General features: G+C 41.3%; 1 protein-coding gene across 1 annotated transcript in view; it reads left to right on the top strand.

Annotated features, from left to right (window-relative positions):
- The window catches only part of LOC311506055 (carbonic anhydrase-related protein 10-like), a gene marked incomplete at both ends in the record, with an annotated part of 89,816 nt that overhangs the window by 30,347 nt on the left and 39,779 nt on the right, over nucleotides 1–19,690 (top strand). The window contains one exon of the mRNA XM_084569931.1: nucleotides 18,705–18,847. Coding sequence (XP_084426057.1) covers nucleotides 18,705–18,847 — 143 coding nt within the window. The remainder of the gene's footprint in view (nucleotides 1–18,704; nucleotides 18,848–19,690) is intronic.

Raw genomic sequence — 19,690 nt, 5'->3', positions numbered from 1 at the left:
CAAAGTCCCCCAACTTTCTGTTTCCAGATACCATAGGACACCCTTAGAAGGCCCATGTCCATTCTCTGATGAGTCACAACTGTTTTGGCACAAGGGAGACCTACACAGTATTAGGCAGGTGGTCACAATGTTATGCCAGATCAGTGCATATATTAAGAGCTGCAGGTCTTGTGTAGTATATTTATTTGTGCTTTAGAGCAGAACTGCTAGACCTACCAAAACAATCAGAGAACAACTCTTTAACTTTCGAATTCACTGCTTTGTTCATGCCAACGCCGCTCCCTCTCTTCATGTGTTTACCAGCAGCATCCGATAAATTCTACTCCCTACACATTTAGACCAAACTAATCTGACACTGGCTTACCACACAGTTTTGATATGGCTGTCACTTGTTTCATCGGATTCTCGTGTTTCTGTTTACCCGTTATGTTCAAAGCTGAACTTACCTACCTTAACTCTATAATAAGTCTTGAAGCTCAATAGTCATTTTCACTGAAGTTCCCACATGTCCTTTCTTTTCCTGAACCTTTGAAACCTCCTGCATCCGCACCAAATATCAGATTGGTGAGAAATGTCACATTAAGCCCAGGACAATTGAATGCAATATGTCAATGTAAAACTGGCCAGTAGCCCCGGAAATTGCAAGAGGAGCTCGACATTATTACTTTAGTTTTCATGGACATCAACTCTCCACATAGCCTTGAAGAAACTTCCTTCTATTAGCCAGGCTGATGCAAACCGGTGATTGACATGGAAGAACACTTTTTTTTTTTTTTTTTTTTTTGGGGGGGCTCATTGCATCAGTCTGAACATTTTCCCAGCGCTCTGATCTTTAATCTGGCCGGGGACAGACACTTTGGATGTTTAATTAGTTCAAGAGATATTATTTCAACTGAGCTGGCGTCTTCTGCTTCGAGCTTGAAAGTCTCTGTTATCGCAGGATAATCCTTCCTCGATCTTTTTGTTTGTGTGTTCAGGGGGGGGGGGGGCTCTTTTTAATTGGATAGCTCAGATTTAAGGATGGAAAGGAAAACGGTAGAAAGAAGAGATGATATGTAACCTAATTGGACTTGGACCGTGACACCGTGACTGAATCGTACACTGGAAGGGATGTTTTTAAAAAATCTGCTTCACTCGCACACTGATATTCAACTATTATTCTGAATACGTCTACAGTTTGAATGTTAGTTTTCCAATTAACGCATATGGGAAATGCTGGTAACATTGGCATTTTAAGACGCAATGCATTTGGAATATGCACATCCTTGAAGGTTCATACCACAATTTGCAACACACAACAGCTACACATGATGCATGACCCAAAATAAAGCCCTTACCTCTGCTCGGATGGATAAACACACCCAATTTGAAACATCATGAAGGACTTGGCTATTGACAGGTTTTTGGATGAATGCAACTATCGTAACACCAACCGTTTCCAAAAGATGGTTTGAAGGATACATTAGTCTGAGTATGAAAGGCTGCATTCAAATGGAAAATTAATGAAATAAATGGATTTTCTTATTGCTATTTAAACAGTTCAACAGGAATGGCATTAATTTTTTTATATATTATAAAAAAGATGCCATTTTTGTAAAGTTACCGGACAAAACTCATGGTTAAATACGGTGCACACCTTTCATTTCAAGTATGCATAACTTAAAGTTAAATATTGGTCTTCTCCATTCTTTAATACCCCCCACAAGTTGTACTTGACCTGTTACCTATGCTTACAAGTGCAGCTCCATGTGTTATGATCTTGTATAGTTGTATCTTGTATGTATAGTTCAAGTGCAAATGTAGGATTTGCTTGAGACCTGAATCACCCCTGGATAGAAGATGTGGACACAACCTCTAGATCTGAAAAGGGAAGGCAATCAAAGTCCCTTAAGTGAAGCCCCTTAAATATCAACAATAGCAGTTCCGCAGATGCAAAAAAACAACATTTTCTTGCTTGATTTATTACCTCAGTAAATAATTTCCAAATACTTTATCATCTTCACTACAGCATGGTGTTCATTCTCTAAATTATGATCATAATCCCTGATTTCTCAGACAAATCCACCTCTCGATCCAGACCAGCGTCTACCTTCAGACCAGGAGCGATCAAATGTGGCCACTTCTAGCTCTGCTCAGTCTGCGGTATCACCCTTATAGCACTATCCGCTGCTGACAGCAGTCTCATGTTGACCCTCATTGTTCAAGAGTACAGCTAAGCTATTCTTCAACAATCCGCACAAGCATCCGCGCCACCCACACTACTCTCCCGCCCACGTTATATCTCCTTAAGAACACGAGATTACCGCATGACACACGGCGCCCTGAACAGCTTGATTCTCCGGAGACGACGTTATTTTTAAACATCTAAGTCATGTAGGATGTGAGATGGATGAGATGGAGCGGGAGAAGACCGGATCAGCATCACCATCAGAGAAAGTGTGATGAGAAAAATGAGTCGGTGATTAAAAGGGTTAGACTTTGTTCTGATCCATTCGTAGTGTAGTTGTTATCTGACTAGTTGCAGTGTTAGAGATGCTGCCAACATGCTGAACATCATGAAAAAACAAAACCAACAATGACAGGGCAGACACATGTGGGGCATGGGGGGAGGCAAACCTGGGACCCAAGCTGTATCTCTAACCACTACTTCCCCTATTAATAATAATGTAAGCTTCAGTTTATTGTAAGGTCGTTGTGTTATGTGTATATTAACATATTACAGTCAGCCCTTACTTATCAGTCTGAGCAAGTTGAGGTGATTGGTCCTCTTTTGTAACAGGATTGAACCTAAATAATCTACAGTGATAAATTACTGTACAATAAACTAAACTAGATCTGCATACATGATGTGATCAATATAAACAATTCTGATGTTTTGCTTTTAGTTTGCGTTTTGTTGACAGTTGGATTTTCTGCTTCTGTTGCCTCGGCTGTCTCTCTTTATCTCTCGGTGCGTGCTCAGGTGCATGTGTTTACCTTACATGGCTTATAAGTCTGTATATTCAAGTGCTGTCTTTATCGTAGCTGAGCATTTAGGAGCTGGAGTGCCCGTTATCCACAGACTTGATTAATGATGCTGTTTTGCCTGTCAGATGTGTGTATGTGAATATGTGGCTGCCTTGTTGGGCTATGCAGTCTCTTCTACTGGTGCCTGAAGCATTGCCACTTATGATATATGAGGCTTGTATGATTAAGCTATGGTGCATTTAAAGCCAGTATATTAGCAGTAGTATACAGTTGCAGTGGTCTGTTTTGATTGGTGTTGTTTGGTGCTAGTTCCTCCTTATTTTCTTTGTGCCATCTACACTAGGATTTCTGCCCATTCTACCGCCCCAGACTGACTTTTGTAGCGTTTCCATGAAATCTTGCAGAATTTTTTGTTCTTAAACAAAAATTGACCTAAAATATTATGTTTTATAACTGTCATGTCAAATATAGCCACCAGGTATGCAGAAGTAGTCTTAAAGGGGAACTACCGTTTTTTTACAACCTGGACCTTATTTCTGGCATAAAATATGATCGTTTACTCACTCATATAACTTTGGTGTTATTTGGAGTCCTTCGGAAGATATTTAGCTCCAGTGGAGCAGTGCGTATATCCATATAGTGGGAGTGACTGGGGCACCGAAACGCAGCCTGTAAAGATGCCAGGTAACTCCGGACTCAACGGGGAATAGCACTAGTGTATCATAACCAAATATTTGTGAAATGAACAAGTTTCGCGGTAGATAATGTGTTATTTAGAGGCTGCCTTTCGGTGCCCCAGTCACTCCCACTATATGGATATATGCGGCACTCCACTGGATCTGAATATCTTCCGAAGGACTCCAAATAACACCAAAGTTATATGGGTGAGTAAACAATCATATTTTATGCCAGAAATAATGTCCAGGTTGTAAAAAAACGGTAATTCCCCTTTAAGTGAAGTACCACTAATTGTCCCAAAGTGTATACTCCAATGAAATATCTGGCTCCAATAGATTCTCCTTTATTCTCTTTTATGATGAGTAAAAATTTTAATATGAATTGACATTTTTTTTGCAATATCATTCCATAATTATATATCAGGCGTCAAAGAGAGGCAGGTATGTCTGGGAGTATGTTTCACATGTCTGACAACGTGTCCTGGGTTGTATTCACCCCTCGCTCTGCCCCACCTCCTCCCTGTCATCCAAATATGGTGTGTCAGACGTGGCTCCCAAAAACCAAGATGGTGGTCAAGTGCAACTGAAAAATAGAAATCCACAAACCAATGGATGACTGTAAGCTATAGCCATCTTTAATCTTAAGTCTATATATATAAAAAAATTAGCACATTAGTGCAATAACATACCAAACTAAGATGGTAAAACATTACCTGATGGGTCCTTTTTCTAATTGAGATGCTACATATATAAACAATAATGTCTAAATCATAAAAAGAAAACAATATGTAATTTCTCCATTTAAGCGTTACATCCAACCTATATTTTCATAGAAAGTTTAAGAGCTAAAAATGCTTTCCCCCCAGTGACTGTCTGCTGTTGATGGTGAGACTCAAAGGTTCAAAAGGTGGCCCGCTGCCCCAGTTTGGACTGCTATTTTTCAAACTGCTTGGAAATTGGAAAATCTAATCCTTTCAGCTGAGTCCTGGTGGATTTATGTGGCAAAATGGGAATAAAACACAAGCTAACGAGTAAACAAAAGCAGCAACGTGAGCTATTTCGAAGTCTGGCTTTAGATAAATTCTTTTTGTCGGTCACAAAAGAAATGCACCTTTCACCGGCTCATAAAATATCCTACTTGATTTACAACAAGGAGAGGTCCTCAGCTGCGTAAAAAAAAAAAAAAAGTGCTTTGTTTGAAGTACGACGGCATATAAGAAGACGTATGTTATGAGGAAATCCAGGAGCTTTATTATGAGCTTCATTCAACCTCCCTCCAACCTACCAGACTTTGTTGATCAGATGTTGTTGCTAGCAGACTTGCATTAATCGTTACTGTTAATCCAGGTTTCATCTGATAGTCCCCGTGATGTTCCATGATTCCATTTATTCCTCAATGTGGATTGTTTTGCAGTACCCCCAGTTACATGCTTAAATAGTTTTCTGCTTCTGATAAGTGGCCCCTTGATGCCTCGTCTTGTGGCTCTCGACTTGGTGATCTGCTTCAAAAGGTAATTTATATCAGAGAAGTGGGGGGAAGCATTAGATGGTATGGAGAAGACACCACATTAAGCTGTCTCATTGTCAGAATTTCTCCTGGGATCTTCCCACATTATCCTACAATCATCTGCCTTGATATTCACTCTCACTTAACCACAGCTGCAGCGCTTTCCAGAGGTTACGTAATGCGTTACATTTATAGTTTAGTATTGTGTGTTCTGGGTCATGCTCACGCTGAACACCTGGGTCAGCGATGTAACAAACTGCACCTGCTTTTTTTTTAACACCATCACACTCTCACTCGCAAATCCTCGGGCTGGTGGGGGTGCTGGATGTTCCTGGAATAGAGCCAGTGAGGCAATGGTGTTACAGTACCAAAATAAAAACCTCTGAACTCCCCACCAGTCATTAACAGCTGGTGAGAGTCTCTGAGAAAACTCAAACAAGTCCAGTTGCCTTTCTTTCAGCTTTGATTAAGAGTAGGGTTTCATGTTTTGTCCTCAAATTTTTTTTTTTAAACTTTACATTGACTGACCACTTGCTTGAATATGCCATACAGAGACGAGTAGAAGACACAACATATTATGGGATCTAGTGAATTTGGAGGCCAGGTCAACACCTTGTGCTGTTCTTCATATTTTTTGAGTTGTTCCCAAACCATTTTTTGTGTGTGTGCCTGTGTCAGGCTGCATCCTGCTGGGGATGGCTGCTGCCATCGAGGAGTGTCATTGCTATGGGGTGGGGGTGTCTGGTCTGTTCTAGGTGGGTGGTACATGTCTAAGTAACATCCACATGAATGCCAGGTCCAAAGGTTTCCCAGCCGAACATTGAATTGTCACAAGATGGTCAATGTTGTTTACGTCTCCTGTCAGTGGTTTTAATGTTATGGCTGATTGGTGTATCTGTATGCACTATATCTTACTTTCTTGGTTTTTGTTATATACATAAGCCAGGATCAAGCTTATTCAGTGGCGGAGCCTAGGGGAGCAGCTTTGGAAGGAACAGATCACAAAGCATAATTGATGTTGTAGGGATTTTCCCTTGCAAACAGCCTATTTTATTTATATCATGCGGTCAAAGACAGAAAGCGAAATTCTTCTCTTGAAACAGCTGGATTTGTTGAGTTTTAACAAGGTAACATCCAAAGAAAACTCAACATGCCCAATTACCTTTGTTTTAGCTTTGTTTACCATGACCTGGGTGACCAAGGATCATTATATTTCTGGGTTGATTTAGTTGCCGTCAATTGGAACGAACAGGAAACTCCCGTGTTACAGTCTAGTGTTTTGTTCACATGTCCACAGTTTTATTTCTACGTGGACTTCTATGTGGCTCCACGACAAGTGTGATGTAAACATGCGTCATTTTTGGGTATTTGCTGATTCGTCTGATGCTGTCTTAGACATTCAGTACGTACATGTCATAATAAGCTGCTTGCACAAACAGCTTACAGAGGTGTAAGAACAACCTCTTTGCAAATCTCTAATAGCCGGTTAAGGCTTCTGCGACAGCCCAGACCATACGCAGATCCTAACGCCGTAGCTGCAATAGCTGTGATTAGTCCACTTTGTCCGAATGTGTTTCCGCTTTAGTATTTCTCGTTGCTTCTCCATCTTCGCAATTTTCGAATTGATTGTTTTGGATCAATAACGATGGAACAAATCGAGGAATGGTTAACTGAGGAAGTTCGGAGATACAAACATTTGTATGACTCGTCTTCGGCGAAATATTGGCGAAAGTTTCAGTCGCCATTGCTGAAAGTGAAGCCAGAAGTGGAAAGAGAAGCAAAAATTAACCCATATGTTAAAAAAGACCCAGCGGCATCTATAGCGTTTGGGTGGCGTTTTTGCAGAGCGAGCCAGACTGATGAGCGCCTAGGTATAAATGTCTCGCACTGGGCTACGTACGTAGGTTACAGCGTCTATTTCCCGCAGTACCCTAAATGAGCCTTTCAGCACTAAAATAAAAGTTGTGATACTTGTAAAGGATGCCAAGAATAATTGCTGTAATGTAAAAAAAAAAATATATATATAGTTGACACTGATGTCTCAATGTCTTCTGTCTCTATAGCTGCCAGACCATGTGTACTCTTTGAAGACAGTTGCACGCTGGATGTAAGAACTTGTAGTCATGCTGCAGGATGAATGCTGGATCAGTCAGACATCTCTCTGATGTTGCTCTAGACGTTTGCAGAATAGTGCACATAAACTCTATGTGTCAGGAGATTGGTGTGAATTCCTGCTATGTCATTATGCTCAAGTCCTCCTTTTCCTTTTCGTCCTTCTCTGCGTGTCTCTCACAGTGTGTCTTGGCCACTTCCACCCACCGCAGAGGTAAAGACATCAGTGATCAGGATACAGGAGAACAGGGGGGAAGCAGATGAACAGAGAGACCATAAACAGGAAGGGACACAAAGTGGATTACAGCGGTGTTACATCATTGTTTGAAAGCATCGAGGCATTTTATTTGGCTCGACTTATTATAAATTTTCCATTGACGAATGCCGCCTGTAACATGTCAAATTCCCAATCTTAAATGTTTTGAAGTGCGCCGAGAAAATCTCACATAGCCGCTGCACGCTGCTGCACCCCACAGCTAACTCCAACCATTCTGCTGCTCAGACACTCATATTTGGTTCAAACATTTTCTGAAACGTGTTGCTGCGGGCCACAGCTACAAAGACTCTGATTGCTGCTTGAGGTTTAGTCAGTAAAACATCATGTGGACCGGTTTAAGAAGATATTGGCTGCTCGTCACAAGTGAGTTTAAATGCAGAACTTTTGAGAGTGAGAATATTTTGGTTGTTTTGGTTTGCCTTAAATTGACTGGGATTTCTTTTACTTTAAAGGTGCAGTTTAACAACAACAAAAAGCTTTTAAGCCTGTAACCTCCTACAGTTACAAGAATGAATGGCTTAGCTGCCTAATTTAAAGCAAGCAGCAACCTCTGGTTTTAAAAACGAAGCCAATGATGCCAAATGTCCAAATTATCTTTTACCCAACACCTTATGTTAGTCTCTGGGACCAATCACAGCATTGCACATGCTTATAATTAGTCCAAATACTTTCTGGAGCTTTGTTAAATTCTTGTGTCCACTTCTTTTCCTGTCATCTTTCTTAATGGAGCGACATGATCTCGTAATCTTATTACCTCCTCCCATCAACACATTATATGCGGTTTATCAAGGCTGATCCGAATAAAGTACATACCGGACATCCGGCAAACAGCGTGTCAGTAATACACTGCTGGTGAGGAAATCCTGCCAGTACGTACAGCGTGTAAGTGAATATAGTGTACTTAGATGTTGCCAGACCCTGGCAATCTGCACCAGTATGGATGACAACCTCTTAAGCCTTGAGCCGGGTTAATGTGTGGTTCTAATGGGCGGCTCAATGATGCAGCTATACAGAGCTCACATTACATTTTACTTCCCTTTTGGAGCGGTCAACACCAATTACTGCTGACCAGCAAGGCTGTAGCTAAGGTTGTGGACACGCTGAGGTTATGCATCCTTCATTTTTGAGGCGCAGTTGTACTTCCTTCATTCAGTTCTCATGTATTTCCATGGCATAACTGGTATGCAAGGTTTTAACTGGTTGTCATCTGGTTATCATCACTGCCAATTAGGTTGTTCCAGCCCTTAAAGGGGAATTACCGTTTTTTACAACCTGGACCTTATTTCTGGCATAAAATACAATCGTTTACTCACCCATATAACTGTTGTCGTCGTTTGAAGTCATTCGGATGATATTTAGATCTGCGCATATCCATATAGTGGGAGTGACTGGGGCACTGCAATGCAGCCTCTACATAACACATTATCTGCTGCGAAACTTGTTCATTTATGATACACTAGTGCTATTCTCTGTTGAGTCCAGAGTTACCTGTTGTCTATTCGCGGACGTGCAGCGGTTTGTAGTTCTTTGTCCAGCTGTTCCTCTCTCTGCCTCCACATCCTCCTTTCAACGAGCTCCTCATCCATATACTCTGGCTCAAAACGGTAAGAACGTCCATCATAAACAAAGTCGTCGTCCACAACCTCGGAATCGGAAAAATATTCAGCCATGTTGCAAAAAACTAGCAGTAGCAAATAACATCATCCAGGTCAGAGGTTAGTAGGTCAATCCACAGACCCTGGATGATGATAACGGGTAACTCCGGACTCAACAGGGAATAGCACTAGCGCATCATAACAAAATATTGGTGAAATGAACGAGTTTTGCGGCAGATAATTTAGAGGCTGCGTGTCGGTGCCCCAGTCACTCCCACTATATGGATATACGCGGATCTAAATATCATCCGAACGACTCCAAATGACACCAAAGTTATATGGGTAAGTAAACGATCGTATTTTATGCCAGAAATAAGGTCCAGGTTGCAAAAAACAGTAATTCCCCTTCATGAGCCAGTCTTTGAACTCTATTTCAACCTTTGTTCTGGTTTACGGTGTAATAGATTTGATTTGAGTTTGTACTTTATTTTGTATATATATATATATATATGTCACAAGCTTTTTAAGAATTTTTCATAGTGAGCCAAGCATAACGAATTTTGTTTCTGTCTGAATCAAGTCAAATGCATTTATTTCTGAAACTCTTTTAGAAAGCGCATTGTCGCGACAAGGTTTAGTAAGCAGAAAGGACATCACTGTAGATAAAAGTAAGAGCAAGAGGAATAGGTATGTTCCAGATTTTTAAGATGAGGCCAGTGCTGCTGGCTGTATGAGCTGTATGAGCTGCAGCGGATGCTGCACCACTAACACACAATGGATGTCTGATAAGGGACTTCTATTATGGCTTCCGCTGTAGCAGGAGCTGATAATGAAATCATTTCAGAGGATAAATTGCTTTTGAAAAGAACAAGAAAGGTTAATGTGAGCATTTGCAGACTTTGGGACTACATTGTGTGTCCACCGCCGTTACACATCAATTCTGAAAGTGGGAAAACTTTCAGAATTTTTTTATTTTTTAACACGTAACCAATCCATTTAATGGCTATTGTTTGCCCTGAGAGGTGGGTCACTCCAGATTGATTAAAGCTGACGAGTTATTCACGCTCGGTGAAACAATAATTTTGTGAGTGCACCATCCCAAAACAAACAGGCCTCAGTCTGGCCTCACTCCCCCTTCCCAGCGTGAGATTTCCACCACCAACTGCTCTGCTCCCCCAGTCATCCACTCATCAAGCCTCCACTCCTGGCTCTCTGATAGTGGCTCGACCTCCTAAGCTCAGGTCTAAACAGCCGTTATGTCCCAGCTCCGTGAGAGATAATCTCTCCCATTTCTCACTTTTATACTCCACTGTGCAGTCTGAACCTTGTATCACTTCTATTGTGGACATGCCGTCTATACTCCGTTAACTCCATTAATTCCACAAGCTCTGTGCTGTGTCACAAATAGTGAATGAAATGTAAGAAGGCTTCTTTCCAGACTACCAGCAGAGAAACATGACTCCAGAAAGACACTGTTGCAGCCAAGAAATAGTCTGGCATACAACCCCCAAATTAAAACAGAGAATTTTATTTATTTATTTATTTTTTCACAATTTTTCAAGCTAAGCTAACCAAATGTTTGTTTCACAGTTGTATCAAGGCAAGGAGATAGATGTGTACAAAGTCCCTCAGGTTTTGTGGGTTAGGGTTTGAGCTCGATTCAGCCGAGAATTAATGGAGCAAACAAAATTCAGTCCGGTGGTAAAGAAAAATGTCTTAAGTTAATTTTTCACAAAGGAAAGAAACAATATTGCGTAGGTCTCCCTTGTGCCTCCAAAACAGTTGTGGTTCATCAGAGAATGGACATGGGCCTTCTGAGGATGTCCTGTGGTGTCTGGCAACAGGATGTTGTTGGTGGGGGCCTTTGGGTCCTGTGGATTGAGGGGAGGGGCCTCTGTGGATCATCCCACAGATACTTGATCAGTTTGGGATCTAGGGAATTTGGAGGCCAGGTCAGGTTTCTTTTGAGTTGTTCCTAAACCGTTTTTGTGTGTGTGCCTGTGTCAGGCTGCATCCTGTTGGGGATGGCTGCTGCCATCAATGAGTGTCAATGCTATGGGGTGGGCCTGGTCTGGTCTAGGTGGGTGGTACATGTCTAAGTAACATCCACACGAATACCAGGTCAAAAAGTTTCCAAGTAGGATGTTGTATTGTCACAAGATGGTCAATGTTATTTACTGTCAGTGGTTTTAATGTTGTGGCTGATCGGTGTACATACTAGCATACAGCCATTACTCAAGCAGGAGTGTTCAGGGCTAAAAAACAAACAAAAAAAAACCATGATAGTGACTTAATCCCCACACACCTCCATGTTAAAGTCTCCAACTTTACAGCTGAAATAAACATGTTTACAGCCTGAATCACCAAGGGAACATTTTTACATAACGTATGTTTAAATCTTATTAAGACTTAATGCATAATTTAGGGCCTGGCTGTTTTGAGTGGCGGGTGAGTCCCAGAGAGAGACCCCGCCGAAGCATCCCATTTTATATATTTCCAATAATATTTTATGACCAACTATAACACTGATTATACCATTTTTTTCCCCCTCAACTTTATGTCATATCATTTTTATTGAGGACTTTTATATATATATTTTCAATATATTTCAGTATTAATCACTTTTTTTTTTTACTTGTAAGGCTGTGTTTTATTTTGAGGCTGGGTAATTCCCTTAAAGCAGACGGGCACTCTAGGTGAAAATAGGACACATGTCTGGGACTATTTTTGTGGTGGATTAATTCATATGCGGTGCTCTTGTGAGAATTTGGGCCAGCAGTATGTTTTGGATTGAAATGGTAATGAAGGCAACAGCTAGTTTAACCGTAGGGACGACACTTGCACAGAGCTGTGCCACGGAGGCTTTGGATAAACATTATGTCCTTGTTAGTCGGATGCAGTCCTTGATGCACTGGGCTCTGTCAGATGGGCTGTTGACAGGACAAATATATAATAATCCAGTGTAAATTAGCTCGTATCACTCGCCACTCAGTAATGTACGCCACAACTCCACATGTTTAATCATGTCCTTAACACATAAGTCTCCGGAAAACTGTTCAGCTCGACTGATCCTCAGGCTTTCCTTCCTTATTCTCTCCCTCCCTTTCAGTCTCTCTCTCTTTTTCCCACCATTTGAACCCAGTCAGTCATTAATATTAAAAAGGAGGGTGATTCCTCAGGGCTTCCTTCCTCTAGCTTCATCCCTCTGCTTCCTTCCTCTCTCAGTCCTCCATTTGTCTCCGTGTCCCTTACTCCACAACTTCACTGTATCTGTAGAGGAACAATTCTCCTGTGTAAACTGTATATGTCCATGGTCGTAACCTTGGTTTTGTAATCAAGTACTGCATGTAAATGGCCTTGCGTTTATATAGCGCTTTTCTACCTATTGGTACTCAAAGCGCTTTACAGTCGCAGACACATCTACCCATTCGCTCACACAAGAACCCTCCACGACGTGCCCTTGCCATTACCCGAGTCCGGTGAATTAAGTTGAGGTTGGTGGTTGACGCCAAGGCAGAAAGCTAGCAACCTGCTGGCCCACCTCCTGCCACTCAATGCACCCAAGCAGGACACTATGCATGAGGAAAAAGGAATGAGAAAAGGAATCAAGACTCTTGCAATGAGGATCTTGACGTCAGCGTTTCTTTATTCAAGCAGAGCACTGAATCTTGCACAACACAAGGTTATGGGAGAGGAGCTCCCAGAACAGAAAAATGAAACCGTATTTATACACAATGGTAAATTGTCTTTAGTACACATCATGCTGCGTATCAACAAGTATGTTATCTATTCTCTGGAAGGAGGGAGTATCTTCCTTGAGACGGCACCAAGGCCTCAGGCCTCCTGCACTCTCCTTGAACTAATGGGTTTTCTACAAAATAAGGCACTTAATCGTGCATGAATATAACCTGTTTACTAAACCTAGTAACTAAACCCAATATTTTTCTATCGATATCATTTCTGGTACTGGTATTTTAAAATAGAGGTTTATGGGAACTGGCTCATTTTTGGACCTAGCCTGCCCCCATAATTTTCGGTACAAATATTAAACTTAACAAAATCATCATTATCATGTACTACACCGTTCAGGCATAACATTATGACCACCTTCCTGATATTATGTAGGTCTCCCCTGTGCCTTCCAAACAGTTGTGAGTCATCAGAGAGTGGACATGGGACATGAGTGAGGGTCTTTGGGTCCTATGGGTTGCTTCTGTGGATCAGGCTTGTTCCGTTGCATCCCACAGATACTTGATCAGTTTAGGATCTAGTGAATTTGGAGGCCAGGTCAATACCTTGTGCCGTTCTTTTTTTTTTCTTTTTAGTTGTTCCTAAACCGTTTTTGTGTGTGTGCCTGTATCAGGCTGCATCCTGTTGGGGATGGCTGCTGCCATCAAGGAGTGTGATTACTATGGGGTGGGGGTGCCTGGTCTGGACTAGGTGGGTGCTACATGTCCAGAAGTTTCCCAACAGAACATTGTAATGTCACAAGATGGTCAATGTTATCTACTTCTCCTGTCAAGGGTCATAATGCCTGATCAGTGTACATGCATGGACATTGTTTAAACAGAAACTCAGGAAACGTAACATTTTACAAGCCTTCAAATCTTATTCACAGAGCAATAATATCCAGAATGACCACTAGCAGAGAGAGAACTTGTAGTTTTTGAATGGGAGTCAGTTGGAGCCAGGGACACTTTGGCATCCGTGTTGGCATTGCACACTTCTACTTGGGCTTCATCATCAAGCTATGGTAGCTGCCACATGGTCTCGTACTATCTCCTTGAGCAGTGAGCATGGAATTTGGTTGCTTTGCTGAAAACTAGCAACTATGGAACAGACATCGGGTCCCAAACGCATCCACTGATGAATAGAGCTTTGGCGTCCAAAGTGCGGCTCCCTCTATCGAGGGACTGTGTAGGAAATTTGATACAAAAACGGTGCAATGCTGCCATGACTCACCTCCCAGTCATCCAGCAGTCCTACACAACATCCTAGTGTCGCTGTTCAACACCAGTGCAGGAGGTAGCGTACCCTTAATTCAGGAAGGTGGAACGAAATAGTGTGGAGGTTGAGACAGTGAACTGGCATGTGAAGAGATACAAATGAATAGGGATACATTATTTGGGAATGAACAGATATTTTTTGCTCTCAGCAGGTACTTAAAGCCAATTGTAAATAAATAGGCTAAAGGGTAAAATCAGAGAGGTGGGTAAAATTATTTTGATATTCCATTAGGAAGGCTCAACCTTAGTTCATATCCTTACATTTTCACCGGGTTACATTATTTCTTGATGACTTCTCCTGATCTAAATTGACGGACTAAAGTTGGGAACCACCACAAAATAGCGTGCAAGTATACAACAGCTAAAGTATTATATCCCCTTTTTAAATAATTAACATTTAGTATATCCTTATATTCATGTGGAAGAGCTCTTGTTGCGTAGACCTGCTGCAGTTTTTAAATACGATTAAACATGACATTATATTTACTGTTTTGATTTGCCCTGCTAAATGTTCGTGTTTATCTCGCCCCGGTGTTTGTATTTACATCATAGCGCTACAGTTCAAGAGGCCTTAATCGCACAAGCTGTCATGTCTCAAACTGTCTCAGACTGCAATAAAGATTTTTATTAGGCTCATAACCACCACTACCACCACCACTACCACCATTTAGTAGATTCGTTTTTTTGCCCCCTATTGTTGTTTATTCCAGCACAGCTACATGTGCTAATTGGCATACTGTGAGTGTCTGTCGCTCACACTGTTCGGTTTAATAAAAGTTATGTTTAGATTGTGTCAGTAACAAGCAGGATTGCCTCTAGACACTTTACAGAACACAGAGCCTGAAACCCCCAGAGCGTGCACTAGGGCGACGGTTGCAAGGAACCCCCCCCCCCATTTTAACAGGAAGAAACATGGAGCAGGGAGTCCCAGCTGGAAGGGATAATCAGAAGCAGACAGATAAATTCACAGATGCATCCAGATAAAGCACATTAGCATAGCATATAGGGCATGTATATGAATAAAATACAGATGAACAAGATTTCATGACACACATCTGACACATGTAAGATTCACGGTGGATATACTAAAGAGAGCCAGCACTCAAAGTATTTATTACAAAACGGCTTAGAGGGTATGAAGTGTGCTCATAAAGTTAATGTTATGAGGATTAACAAGAGCATCAAGGCAGAAAACTATGTCAAGGATAATAGCTGTTTATATTACAGGTGAGTGGGCCGGCGTAAATGTAAGATGAATCATAAGCGGAGCTGACAGCTGTAAGCTAAAGAACACTGTGCACGTTGGTGAGGCCGGATCGGAAACGAGAAGAGTGTATTCCTCTTGACCCCCGAGTCTGGGATCTGGATCCTCGGGAGGGGAGTCTGATAGTCAAACACACTGCCTCTAGTTCTTCTTTTTGAACCACAAGTAAGCCTGCACTCTGATAGAGACGTGTTCTGCTGGGGCAATATGCTGCTATGAAGTGTCTGAGATAGATGAAGGTTGGCCTTTAAGTGCCTTGTGTGTAAGAAGAGGACTTTAACAGTACACTGTATGCTGGATTTTAGAGGGAACCAATGAAGATGAGCTAAATATCTCTTATCTGGACATAATAAGGAAGTGCAGTCATCCAGATTACAACCCTAACCCTAACCCTAAACCTAACAAATGCACGGACTAGTTTTTCGGCATCACTTTGAGATCTAATGTTTGATAGTGTAGCAAGACTGGACAGGTGAAGGTAGTCACTTGTTTTATGAATGAGTTAAAGGACATATATATCAGTGTCAAATAAGTCCAAGATTTCTCATTGTTGTACTGTAGGCCACGATAACACCTCATAGACTTGGAATAAAATACTTTTTACCTCCTCTCACGAAATGATTGTGACAACGTGATTTATTCTTGGTCAATAAAGTCTTCTCAAAACTTTATTGATTAGTCTCTTCCAAATATATAACTGATGTGTATAAATAGGAATAAAAATGTTAATGTATCTGGAAACAAAATGATTCCAACTTAATGGGCAACCATGTATATGATTAGTGTGTTTTGAGGTGTTTAGGACAAACACAAAAACCTCACTTTTGTCTGAATTCGAAACAGAAAATTCATCCAGGGTTTAAATAAATATAGCTGAGTGTCATCTGTTGGCAACTTCAATTTATGCAGCATTTCCTAAGAATATAACGAAAAAACAACATCTAAAATGTGAATAGTATCGGCCCCAGCACAGAACCCTGCGGAACGCCGTACAAATTTTGCATGGAAGGGTTTCGTGTGGAAGGATCACAGACATGAACCGCCTACTTAAAAACACAAACACACACAGCTGGGTGATATAACAGTGTTTACACGGGGCTGTGTGCCGAGCACGGGGTCAGGATTGCACTCTGCGGATCAGGGCTGCCACATCTGTCACTCCACTCATTCACGAATGGTGCCAGAGAGGGATAGGAGAATGTATAGAGCTAGAGAGAGTGATGAAGAGAAAGTAAGGAGATGCATAGAGGGGTTGTACATGTTATATATTTAGATATTTTCTTATTAAGACTCTATTTTTTTTTGCATTTACATTTCTTTTTATCTATCTTGGTAGAGAAGGAACCCGCTAACAGCTATTGATCAGTTTTATGACAGCTGTTTTACACTCTGAGTTGTCAGTAAGCCTGACCCTGACGAGCATTATTACAGTTTAGCTGGTGATAAGCCCTTTCATCTGGATGTGTGAGAGAGAGAGAATGACTTTCCTTATGCATGTGTCAAAATTACAGTGGCTTTAGTAGGGTCATCCAAGGGTCTGTGTTCATTTCTGAGCATGTGATCATCCTCTTCATATCTATTTGCTGCAGTGGAAACTCATGCAATTCCGCATCTGTCTGCCCTTGGGAGAGCAATCAGCCCGACGCACTTGTCCAATCACAGTGCAGTTTCAACGCTGCAGCGTAGTAGAAGTCGGTAATCTTATTACGGCAACTGATCGGCTGGTCATAGAAAGCGAGCCTGCAGCATCTGATCCTACATGGGGCTTAGGTTTAAACAGATCCTACATCGCAGGCCCACATGCGGTATCAAAACATGCCGTATAGTCTCATTTATCAAAAACTTGGATCATGTTTCGGCTAAACGGTTGCAGGGCTAAACCTAATAATTATACTGAAGGCCTCAGTTGAACCATGAATTGGCAAAATTTGCCCAATTCCTGTGTTTGTTGTTGTAAGTTCGAGGATTAAATCCTGAACTGACAAGGATCTCTAGCAACTGGGGAGATATTTGGCATTTCAGAAATTTTGCTGGAAGGTCCTGCAGTTTTAATAGTTCCACTGTCCAATTTCCTACAGTTCAGTCACCTCAAAGTAATGAGGAGTTCAGGCGCAAACACGGTTCAGATCGGAAAGTGTGTTGTTTGGACAGGATATTGGCAAAAAAGTGAAGCTGTTTTTCCTTTTTGTTGAGGATGTGGCTGTTTTGGTGTTTGACTTTAATGGAATTGGTAATTTAGGAATGATACCCAGGAAACAAACTGGTTCGGGGCCCATGTGAGAGGTAACAATGGAAATTTCATGAAAACGGACATTTGATGGAGGTTAAGTCATATAACCTGGTATAAATGGTGACTACAGGGTTAACACTGGCATTTATGTAGCATAGATATAGATGTAAACCGTGTTCTCAAGGGTTCACCGGTGCTGTAGTTTTATGTGGTAAAGAATTAAAATAAGTAAATGTTTTGCTTGGTTAAGGCTCGCTTTCAGTTGAACCCAGGCTCATTCTGAATCTTTTATTCCTCCCTCAACCTTTTTCTTTAAATCTCATTCTACCCTTCGTTATTCTCCCGTTCACGTCTCTGTCTCCATGTTGCGTCATAATGCACTATGTCTTAAAAGGACTATATCTCCCACACAGTTCTGTCTATATCAATGCAAATCTACTCTAATTAAAGTCAGCTCTTTAATGTGGTATAAATTAGTATGTTTGATATTGCATGTGCTGGAGCACAGAGCCTGAGGTAGAAAAAAAAATGCAACTGTAATACTGAAATATTTAAGACTGTACACAGAATACCACAATATGTTATATATTAAATATCACTTCATTTATAAAAGTGAGTTTTATTATTATTAACTGAGGTCAAACGCAGTTTTGCTTTAAGTATAGGCTCAGCTTATAATTACACTGGGTTAGCAACACAATACACAGTGGGACAATTACAGCTTTCATGTTTAGGTAAAATATTTTGGTTGGAGGGCCAAATGTGACCCCTGAGTCTTCAAAAACTGTAGAGGGTAAGCAGTGGACACTGGCGGGAGACGTTTTTTGACAGACTTTAATAAAGTCTGTTTCTCCGCCTTAGTTGTACTTGCAGATAATAACCTAGAGACTTTAATGAAAGCCATATGTAAATTCGGCTCTCCCCCAGCCTCCCTCATTTCTCCCATCCCATCATAATGAAGCTCATTTGCTCAGTTTTTCTCTATTCTTACGGTTTGATACGTTGAAAGCGCACACATGCACACACACTAATTACTCTCCTTCTTCTGCCTCTTGTTCTCCAACACCAGTCCCATCCTTCTGGGGTCTGGTGAACTCAGCCTGGAACCTGTGCGCCATTGGGAAGAGGCAGTCCCCCATCGACATCGAAACCAGCCACATGATCTTTGACCCCTACCTGACCCCCCTCAGGCTCAACACAGGGGGACGCAAGGTAAGAGATGAACTCATCCACAAGACATTAATCTTTACATGAAAACACTCCCTCAGTGATTCTCAGTGTTTAAGCGGCGGCGGCGGCGATGGAAGAGGAGACAGAACTCATCAAATCATCTCAGTACCAGCAGGACCATCCTTGTCTGACAGCTGGGCTTTAATTCATCACAAAGAAAATATGGCGCTACCTCAAGAATCAAGCTCGAGATTCGGAGACTCTTTTGACAGAGACCACAAACTTTTCATCATCTTCTTTAACATTCCCAGCTGCATTTGACCAAAGGCTCAGGAGGCATTACAATTTTAGCCCTTTACGCAGCAATCACAGTTAATCTTTACAGGCAAAAAAAAATAAAAAATCCTCTCTAAATCACCCTGGATCACTATTAAACACAGCTTTTCCATGACGTTGTACATTGCACCCTGGATTCATCTTGACATTTAGTAGCGTAGCGTAGTTTTTTGGCATTTAGATGGATTAATGCCAGACTGACGGGGCAGATGTGAGAACAAGTCAAAATCCAGATGCTCTAGTTTCCTCTTTTAAATACGTTTTGTTCTTTTCGTCATTGACAGAACATTTAACAGCCTGCTTAAATTATACTGATATTTATGCTCACATTTAACATTTTGTGACAATCCAAATGAACCACAGTGATGTAGGGCTCTCATCATAAAGCCTTGCAGAAGTCAACATAATAAAGTCATAGCTTGTATGACCGCTGACGAAGCAAAGCCTCTACCAAATGAAAGATCACAATTCAGATAGTATCCAAGAATGATTATAGTCATACATTACGGGGTGAGGCAAATTAAATTGCTCGCCATGGGGGGAAAAAAG

Source organism: Chelon labrosus, assembly GCF_963514085.1.
Source record: "Chelon labrosus genome assembly, chromosome: 21".
Taxonomy (NCBI): domain Eukaryota; kingdom Metazoa; phylum Chordata; class Actinopteri; order Mugiliformes; family Mugilidae; genus Chelon; species Chelon labrosus.
The sequence above is the reverse complement of the archived record's forward strand: the minus strand, read 5'-3'. Positions and strand labels throughout refer to the sequence as shown.